The following is a 10,655-nucleotide window of genomic DNA, read 5'->3' as shown; positions in this document are numbered from 1 at the left end:
CATTCGTGCCGTTTCCTGATGATTTACTCCTAAAGGTATTCCTTTTATTTCGTCCAGTTAAGCGGTAAGCTGGTATCGGGGTCATTACTCTGAATTCCAAACTTGTGGGGTGTAGGGCATTGTCATAGAGACTGCCCTGAGCCATGTAGGATTTTCTGCTATAATTATCGAAAATCAGGTGTCACCACCCTCCCATGTCCCGTTTGTAATCTTGGTAGCCCAGAAAGCGAGACCAGAAGCACGTAAATCTCGCGTGCATACGTGCAATTCCGCAGATACCGAAGTCGGCTTCTCACTGTGCAGCTTGCATTCTTGCATCACAGAGCACTTTGAGTGAAGAAATTACTCTCCTCCACGATTGTTTCCGCGTTCGTTGGATTTATCCCACATTGGGTCTGATCGGCATGCGCCATTGAAAGCGAAACCTATGCCTACGAACAAAATAGTGTTAAATATGGCCTCTGATGTACTTCTACGAGCTTTCCACGTTGACATAGTCTTCGGTGGTCTTAGGTTTCGAGCTTTAGTGGATTCCGGTGTAACCAAGTCTTTCGCTAATAAGGCTGATGTCCTTCTCTTTGAGAGGGCCAAAATCCCGCTATTGCAAGTACCTGCAAAAAGGGTCATAACAGCTGGCGGAAAAGTCCAGCTCGTCAAGCATACTGCTGCTTGTGTCGCCGAGCTCGAGAAACGCAACACGCCCATGAATGCCTACGTTATGCCGACGTTATCCGGGGACTTCATCCTTGGGATGGATTACCTTGTGTCTGCCAAAATCGTGATTGATTTCTTCAATCAAGCGTGTTCTTATAGAGATAAACTTGAGAATCTTTTCCAGTTCACCTTTCTGGATCAAGATCCACTGTTTACGATATCTTGTGTTCATCAAGGAGTCTCTGAAGCAAAAGCTCCGGGAACCTCTTCATCAGGTTTTTCCCCGACAGGAGGGTAATGAATCCTAGTCCTTCCGAAGTACAGTATTTTGTGTTTATTTCAAGCAGCTCCGGTTTATAACTAGACCCGGCTATCGCCACTCCGGCTCTCGATGTCCCGCAACAACGGAATCGTGGGCAGTTGAAGCGCTTCCTCGGACTAGCTTCCTGGTATCGCACTATGATTCCACATTTTCAATGGTGGTCGATTCCCTGAACCGATTAGCAGATAGGAACAATCCACGGGCTTGGAACGTAGCACACATCATCGCATTCACTTCGGTGAAGGCGCATCTAACGTCCACACGTACGTTAGGGCAGTAGGGTTGAGAGGGAACGAGTTATCACGTACGTTAGTAGAGTGCTATTTCCTGCTGAAAGGGAGTATTCCGCGCAGGAGCGGAATGATCTTGCTTTTATCTGGGCTACCTCTCAGATTCAGTGTTCTTTGGGAAATTAAACCCTCTCCGTGATTTATTCACGGTTCGATCTAAGCATCCAAACCACTTCCGTGACTTGTTCGTGGTCGACTTTTGATTTAACTCTCGTCGTATGGGAATCTCCCTAGACGAGCACTCCCATAGTATCGTCACCATCTCCGGAAAATGCAATTAAGATTCCTTCGCTACCTAATTATTGAAATAATTGAAAAAACTTCTCGGCGATTAACTTCCACTGAATGTAAAGAGTAAAAATTCTGAAATTTGAGGCATGTCTTTAAAAGGCGTTTCTCGAGTTTGCAAAATTTTCAGAATTTAAGGAAAAAGCAATAAAAACTCCCTGTTTGTTTTATTTACTAATCAACTATCCAAATTAGCCACCAAACATCAGAATTACAAAAAACTGTTATTAAGATACCTTTCCTAGCTAATAATGAAATAAATTAAAAAAAACATCTTTACAAACTCTAGAAGAATTTTTTAGAGGTATCCCATGAGTTTCAGAATTTTCTTCTTTTCAAAGTTAATCTTTAAGATGTTTTTTAATCAATTCACTAATTAAGTAATGGAGGTATCTTAATTGCTTTTTCTTCAAACTGATAAGTTTGCAAACTCAAGAAAAGTTTTTTGATGCCCGTCTCGAGTTTCAGACTTTTAAATTCTTTTAAACAGAAGTTGGTGGGTAATTTGTATGGTTAATTGATGATTAATTAGACAGGAAGTTTTTATTGGTTTTTCTCCAAATTCTGAAAGCTTTGCAAACTCGAGGAGAGCCTTCAAATTTCAGAATTTTTACTCTTTGTAGTTACTAATTAATCACAAAAGACATTTCTTAAATTAATTCATTAGTTAGGTAGCAAAGGGATATTCATTGCCTTTTTTTCAATTTTGTTTTTTGTCAAGTTATCGACGGCGGTGGCTGTGTGGTTAGAGTGTATTCATCTGATTCAAATCATTTACAGCATGATTCACGATAAAAAGTTCATTGTACCTTGCGGCTCAATAAGCTTCAACAAGAATTTCTTGGTCAAAAACGGCCTTCAGCAAGGAACCGTCAACTCACTTATATTATACAACTTATACAGGGTGTCCCAAGATGATTTGTCCGGCTAAATAATTAGCTAAAAAGTAGTTAAACGCGAAAATGTTTCAGACCAAAGTTATAGGGCTTCAAGGGGTAAAGTAATGAGAAGCATATTTTGAGCATAAGTATTTATGTTTCTATGCTACAAACATAAATTCATTTTTTTTAATGGGACCAACAATTTTCGTCTCACAAAAGTTGTACTCGGCGAGAGGAATACAATGGTATCACACGAAGTATTTTTTTATGTTCTTGGGCTAATATTACAAAAAATTGAGAACAATGAAACAAGTCCCAACGCGTGTGTGTATGTGTGTCTGATTTCAATCCCCGAATAATGCATGATCGCACACTCACTCTGTACTGAATAATACTGATGAATTTACGCTATCTGAAAAGGCTCATCATTTCATAACCAAGACACCAATAATTCTTTGTTGACAAAAACATTCTAAACTCATTCAACTTTCTTTACCTAGGCGGACTTTAAAATAAAAATGGGCCGATTAGTGCCCGATTTGATAGACCATAGTACGACTTATTCATTTTTTTGAAATATGAGCACAGAAACATGAAAAAATACTTCATGTATGATACCACTGTATTCGTCTCACCAAGTCCAACAACTTTTGTAAAACGAAAATTGTTGGTCCCATTTAAAAGAAATAAACTTATGCTTGTAGCATAGAAGCATAAACAGTTATGCTCAAAATACGCTTCTCATTACTTTTACCCCTTTAAGCCCTATAACTTTGGTCTGAAACTTTCTCGCGTTTAACGACTTTATAGCTAGTTATTTAGCCGTACAAATCATCTTGGGACACCCTGTATACTCGAACCCTACTGAACATTTTTTATCTGAACAATGCTCAAGATACAAAGGCTAGCTTTTGCTGATGATTTACTCATATTCGAGATCGCAACATGAATGTGGGAGCCATCAAGTGGTTTCTAAACTAACTACTCTTGGGGGCCAACCAATAAGATCACGGAGAACCTAGTGATCTCATTGCTTGATGTCTATCATTGGTTCACTTCCAGTGATATCATTCGTTGGCCCCAAAAGTAGTTAGTTTAGAGATCATTTGATGGCTCCCACATCTATGTTGCGATCGCGAATACTGCTCGAATAAAAATAACGGAGGTACAAAATAATCTACAAAATACCTGTAATAAAATAAAATAATAGTAACGATTATTATCGTAACTGGAAACTCAAAATTAACCCCAGCAAATGTGATATAATTCTATTCACACCCAACATGAGCTCAGCATGTGCTAATGTGCGCAAAAACTGGAAGCTATAAATAACAGACGAATGGAAATATTGCGTGCATTTGAAAGAAAATGTTTCAGACCATGTCTAAGCAAATTCAGAACTCTTCAATCTAATTATAAAAAATTCCATAGTTATCAGAAGGTCTATCTGAAGCTAATGTTCACAGAATCGACTGCTTCACACTTAAACTAACTAGAAATCACATTTATAAATCCTCAAAAGTTATTGGTTTAAGCAATTTAATAGGAGCTCCTTTTCACATTACCGAAAATTATTCAGCTAAAACCCTTATCTCGGGGTTCATACCTCCAGAACGATTCGTTTATCTAAACAGAAAGAACTTAATACAAAATACAAACAACATCCCAATTATATATGACACCAAAAGAGGTAACCAACAAAAAAAATTACATATAAGGAAAACATTGACTTTTAGTTGATAAAAATCTTGTAAAATGGGATACTACTCTACCAGATAGAGGTAAAAACTATAACTTTATTGGTGACTTCCTGATCTCCCCCAAAGCAGTTAATCTATCTTCCTCTCCCTGTAAATATTACCCTCCCTTCTATTTATACATAATGTATGTGATAATTTTTATAAGTATCTAATTTTTAAACTATCTCGTTTGAAAAACCGAATGACCAGTTTTATTAGCCAATTTCTGGTCTCCATTAAACAAAAAGAAATCTGTGACAATTTATGTCAAAAGACAAAATTCATATTCTATGCAATAAATAAATCAATAACGTTTCACCTCATCCTTCGGCAAATACGTTACAAGAGGTTGGAGGGTGGGATATGCGGAAAATCGTAAAGACGCGAGAGGGTATAGGAAAGAGAAAAAAAAAATTTTTTGTCAAGTTAATTTCTATAACTTGTTTAATTATTTAATCAATTAGGTAATGAAGTTTTCTTGATTTTCTTTCAACTCTAATGGTTTTACAAATTCTAGAAGAGTTTTTTGGAGGTGTCTGCATACCAAAAGCTGGCAAGACAATATGGGACACGCCGACTTTGCAACAGAAATAGGGAGGGATGCCTTAATTTGTTATTATAATTGTTACCGATGTTCAAGCAATGACGGGATGTAGGAGGTGAGGTGGAGGAGAATCTATTGTATTCCTGCAGAAAACCAATCCCTGAATACGAAAATTCGGTTCCCTTCAATTGAATAATAGGACCATATTTAGATTCTTTTTTAGTCAAATAATATTTTTTATAACCATTTAATTTTTTTCCTACATCCTACATGCATCAAAAAATTGTTGTATGCAATTTTAATAATAAATGGAAAATAATTAATTTGTGAATAAAAAGTGGCAACGTCGGCCCGACGCCATTTGGTTTCTTCAGAGTTGGTCAGCCTGCCACACTCTATGGAGGGTTTTCGCTGTACGTAGTCACACGCATAAACATATGTACAGAGTGACAAATGAGAATAGGTGAAAATTAAACTATCATAGTTTTGTTGATTGATGTAGGAAAGGAAAGACCATCATGTTTGTAGACATGACAGACTTTGCAAATTTATTTGCAATTAGTTAGAGCTGCATTTCATTTTTTTTAAATAAAAACTCATACGGTGAAAGAATTGATCAAACAAATTCGCATATGACTAATGGTAAATACTCTCGAAGTGTCCTCCATCAGAATTTGCGCAAGGCGTTTTTGAAGTTTCCATAGTTCTGAAGATCTCTTCAATTTTAGCTTGAGAAATATTAGAAACACCCTTCTGGATAGCGCTTATCAGAGCCTCTTTTGTCTGAGGATTGTCCGCGTAACAGAAGTCTTTGAGATAACCCCACAAGAAGAAATCACACGGGTTCAAATCCGGTGAGCATGGTGGCCATTCCTCCCTGCTCGGGCGAAGCGAGGATACCTTAAGCCGATGACGCGATCACCGTATACTTTGTGCAATGCAGCAAACACATTAGTTCGATGAGGTGCTCGATGAGGTGTTGCACCTTTTTGCATAAAATAGAATCTTTCACCAATCCTTTTTTTTTAGCGAATGGGAAAAATTCGGTTTCCAACATCTCTCGGTAGCTCTCCCCTGTACTGGTTCCTTCCAAGATTTCCATATGTATTTGTTTGATCGACAGAGCTGTCCAAACTGTAACTTTAGTAGGGTGGAGCGGTTTTGCTACTGATGAATGTGGATCTTCACTCCCCCAAAATCGATAATTGTGTTTATTCACGTAGCCATTAAGGTAGAAATGAGCTTCATCATTGAAAATAATTCAATTGGTTTCGATTTCAGCATTTTCAAACATTTGTGTCAAAACTTTGCTGAATTCAAGTCGTTTCCCTATAGCAGCTTGCATAAGCAATTGGTGAGAAGTGATTTTATAAAAATGAAGTTTGAGGAAATGTTTAATTATCAAACGTAGAGTCTCCCGGTTCAATTCTAACTTCACAGCCGCATTGCGTATTGAATCAGTCCGATGATTTTTGAAATGTTTTTCCACCTTGTCCACTACTTCTTCCGTTGTTACTATATAAGATGGACCAGGAAGATCATGGCGACGGTCCTGTAGGGTACCATAATTGACAAAATTATCAATTACCCTACAAGAAAGAACACATTCACCCAAAAAATTTATTGGGGACTAACCTAAAAAAATCGTACAGGAGAACTAAAAAATTCTTACCGTTTGAGAGTGGTTTCACTCTCAATTCTGTGACTACCAAACTTACAACGAAAGCCTCTATACGCATTTCTGTAATTTTTTCCTCGGAAATAATAGCACTCAATGAGATACACTTTTTCTTCGACACTAAGCTCACTCATTTTGGAGAATATGAACTAGACCCCGGAGTGTCCCCACAGAATATGCCAGGCTCCAAGTTTCAACCTACAACAGCCCGATCCCTGGTGATAACGTAGAGAAGGAAATATAGGGGAAAAGGTTTCACCTATTCCCATTTGTCACCCTGTAAATTTTCTCTATCGATATACGTTTATCTAAAAAAATTCATCACCCACGTCATTATAATTTACTATCGATAAGCAAAATAATAGTAAATAAATGCCAGGATCTCGCTGTGAAGTGAGGAATCACAAATGATTCCCACATGAGTAACAGCCCCAATTGTTCTCTGTATTCGGCCTAACCTCAAATAGAGATCACTGCAGAAACAATGGTTTCTCTCAAGGAGAAACGTGTTAAAGAGCAAAAATTTCATGAATTTTATTGATATTTATTTTCGGGGAAATTATGTTCAGATATCATGAAGTTCACAACGGTCCTTGATTCATCTTCGTATTTACCGCGTTTACTTCCACCCGATCAGCAAGAGCTACGTTGTCGCAACTCACAGCTGCGCGCGCAGAAATTCGGATTTTTAGTAGTTTTTTGTCAATTTTGGCTAAGGAACGAATCCAACCGACGTTTTTGTAATTGCAGAAGATGTATTCATCAATGTGTCACACGTGGGCGACGTTTCGGGACATTGGCTGCATTTTTACATTCAGTCTATGCATTTTTTCACATGGCAGGCTTCTAGGTCTGAGTTTCTCACTCAGATTTCTGAAAACTGAATGCTCGAAAATTGTACACGACATGATAGTGCACAGATCAAATGTCCTATCGATAGTTGTATGATGAGATGCGTGGATCGGTGGTAATTAGGAGCAGATGGGCAAGTAATGAGTGGATTTGCCGGAGTAGATGAGCGGTTTCAGAAATGAGCGGACACGTGCACTTGAGTTCCACAAAACACTGTATTTGTCAAAGAAAATGTTCACAATAAATAAGTCACTAGAGATTGAGTCACTGAGCAACCGTAATAATGAGCGGACCGATAATAATGAGCCGACTAATTCCTTGAATTGATAATAATTGAGCTGACACAATGAGTGAACCCCAGTCACTAGAAAAGAGCAGTACAATAAACGAAGTGTCTTTAACTCGATCCCGGGAACGAATGAGAAAGAGACACGGGCTTACAGGTGCCACGTGCCCTAATTCGATGGTCACATGACCTAATTTAATATAGATCATATGGTAATAAGGAGCTGTCCAGGACGTGGCGCCTCAGGTGTCCGAATTAACAACCCCCGGTCATCTGAGGTGAGCGCGTCAGGTGTGCGTGAGTGGGGAGAGAATGGATGAGCCTTGCGTGCGTTAGTGTGAGGGACCTGTCAGCTGACAGGATTTCCAACATTCTCCCCGGCCGTCGGCAACTGTAAAGTTGTTGACGCAACCATAATGAGTAGAGCCATGGTGAGCTGAAACAAAAAACAAAATTCAAAACGCTCTTTGGTGAGCTGTCGGAGCTTGTCACCCATGAGTGAGTCCGTGAGACCGTCCGGAAGGTGCGCTGGCTAGGCATGGCAGCATCCTAGACGTCGGGGGTCGTAAATCCCTTCTGCGTTGGCTGCTGTCATTCTCACGTTGAACCCCGTCGGTTGGTCAGGGTCGTAAATCCGTCGAAGTTGACGAAGTCCAACGGTGAGAAGCCGGTGAGCTGTCCTGGTTCTATTCCCCTGAAGGTGAGATGGGCAAGAGGACGAGCTTGGCGATTGGCCTCGTCAGCGTCGTCTGAGCAGTCCTGATGGTGACTACCCTGGTGAGTCCGTCCGATCCTGGGTGCAGAGCGGTCACTCGGGCGAGAGGCCACTTCGCTGGCGGGAATCTCTCGTCCGTGAGTAGAACCAGTGAGCCGATCCGTATCTGATGAGTCGGATGGTGCCACTTGGATATCGCTTGAAGACGTTGGAGATATCCCGTGGACCACCTCTTCCAGAATCCTTGAAGCTTCTGCTGAATGAGCTGCCATCTAGAGAGCCTTGAGACGTTGAGTTGCTCTAAAGATGGCTCTGGAAGAGTCGTGGGAGCCTGACCGATGAGAAAATGCCCTGGTGTCAAGGCTGAACAGTCATCAGGATCATCCGTGAGCGGTTCCAGTGGTCGTGAGTTGAGCACTGCCTCGATTTGAGCGAGCAAAGTGGTGAGTTCCTCAAAAGTGAGCAGATCCTCTCCGATCGTCCGGGTGAGATGGAACTTCACCGACTTCACCGCCGCTTCCCATTTCCCTCCAAAGTGCGGAGCACCTGGAGGATTGAAGGACCACTGAGTCCCATCATTGATGAGGAGCTGTGCGAGCTGTCTTGATTGAGCTGATCCTGACGAGAAGAGCTTCTTTAGTTCCTTGTCAGCGCCAAGGAAATTGGTCCCACAGTCACTGAACAAGGAATGAGCGATCCCACGCCGACTTGAAAAGCGTCTATACGCCGCGATGAACCCCTCGGCTGAGTAGTCTGACACGACCTCGAGATGGACCGCTGAGGTGGTCATGCAGACAAAGATAGCCAACCAGCCTTTGTACGACTTGTGTCCCCGCCCTTTCCAGGACCGTAGAGACACTGGGCCGGCATAGTCGATCCCAGTGTTGAGAAAGGCTCGAGCGGGAGTGAGTCTGGCTGGTGGCAACTGGCCCATGAGCTGTTGAGCGCGTACTCCACGTTGGCGAGTGCAGTTAACGCACTTGAGGATGAAGGAGCGTACTGGTGCTCGACCTCCGAGTATCCAGTAGCTACTTCTGAGCTGCCTGAGGGTGAGCTGTGTGCCTCCGTGGAGTGTCCTTAGATGAGCCTGTCCGATGAGTAGCTGAGCCAGTTGAGATTCCTTCGGAATAATCACTTGGTTCCGGCTCTCCGGGCCTATGTGAGCAAACTTGAGCCGTCCTCCTATCCTCAATACCCCTTGGCGATCGATGAAGGGTGTGAGCTTGGTGAGGGGGTGGGATTTGCTGAACCTTTCCCCTCGTGAGATCGCTCTGAGTTGATCCTTGAAGTGAGCTGCCTGCGTGAGTTTGATCCAGAGGATGCGAGCCTCTTCAAGATCACCAAGAGTGAGCGGGTATCGAAGAGAAGAGTTGGGGGTTTTCCTGAGCCGAGCTATGAATCGTCGACAGATTGCTGTGACCCTGAGCAGTCGGTTGAACGATGAGAATCTGTCGACGAGATTCCAGAGCGCGATTGGATGAGCTTTTACATGTAGGAGAACTCCTGGCTTTTCCTCGAGGTCTGCGCTGAGGTCTTTTTCCAGAGCGTGAGTTGGCCATGATGAGCAGTCTTGATGAAGCCATGGTGGCCCTTTCCACCAGAGCTTATGAGATACCAGTTGGTGCGCTGATAGACCTCGAGATGCCCAGTCTGCAGGATTCTCCTTGCCCGGTACCAATCTCCAATGAGCCTGCTGAGTGAGCTCCTGGATGAGTGCCACCCGATTTTTCACGAACTCCTTCCATCTTGAGGAGTGTGAGCTGATCCACGTGAGCGTGACCGATGAGTCGGTCCAGAGATAGGTGGTGGCGTTCGTGAGATTGAGTTGGTCCTTGACGTACTTAGTCAGTTTGGCCAGGAGGAGAGCCGCAGTGAGTTCTAGTCGTGGGATTGTCAGCCGTTTGAGCGGTGCGACCTTCGTTTTTGAGCAAACCAATGTGAGTTGTGATTTTCCCTTGTTGAGAACCTTGAGATAGATCACGGCTGACATCGCCACTTGTGATGCGTCGGAAAAACCGTGTACTTCGACGACGGAATCCGTGAGCAGTCCAAGCCACCGAGGTATGGTGATCTCTGATAACTGTGTGAGCTCCTCCCTGAATTGGCTCCATCGTTGAGCAGTTGTCTGGGAAACTGGTTCGTCCCATCCCAGTTTCTCGATCCATAGAGCCTGGAGCAATATCTTCGCTCGTATGACCACTGGCGCTAGGAAACCCAGTGGATCGAAGAGTTGAGCCGTTTCCGATAAAATGATTCTCTTCGTTATTAAGCTGGTCTCAGGCTGAGTGACGGAGAACTTGAAGTTGTCCGTTCCAAGATGCCAAGAAACCCCTAGAATCTTGGTAAGCGAGTCCTGAATGAATCGTTGTTCTTGAGAGGTGCTGTCAGGTTGAAGAGATGTGAGTA

The 10,655-nt window shown here is 42.3% G+C and overlaps 1 protein-coding gene across 1 annotated transcript in view; it reads right to left on the bottom strand.

Annotated features, from left to right (window-relative positions):
* Nucleotides 1–8,220: 8,220 nt before the first annotated feature.
* The window catches only part of LOC107038434, a 4,138-nt gene continuing 1,703 nt past the window's right edge, over nucleotides 8,221–10,655 (bottom strand). Inside the window, exons 2-3 of the mRNA XM_015257531.1 lie at nucleotides 8,796–10,602; nucleotides 8,221–8,666 (exon numbers count right to left, since the gene is read on the bottom strand). Of these exons, the coding sequence (XP_015113017.1) occupies nucleotides 8,221–8,666; nucleotides 8,796–10,602 (2,253 nt within the window). The remainder of the gene's footprint in view (nucleotides 8,667–8,795; nucleotides 10,603–10,655) is intronic.

The sequence above is a fragment of the Diachasma alloeum genome, unplaced genomic scaffold, assembly GCF_001412515.2.
Source record: "Diachasma alloeum isolate Michigan unplaced genomic scaffold, Dall2.0 Dall_scaffold_00283, whole genome shotgun sequence".
Taxonomy (NCBI): domain Eukaryota; kingdom Metazoa; phylum Arthropoda; class Insecta; order Hymenoptera; family Braconidae; genus Diachasma; species Diachasma alloeum.
Note: the sequence above shows the minus strand (reverse complement) of the source record. Positions and strands in the feature narration are given on the sequence as shown.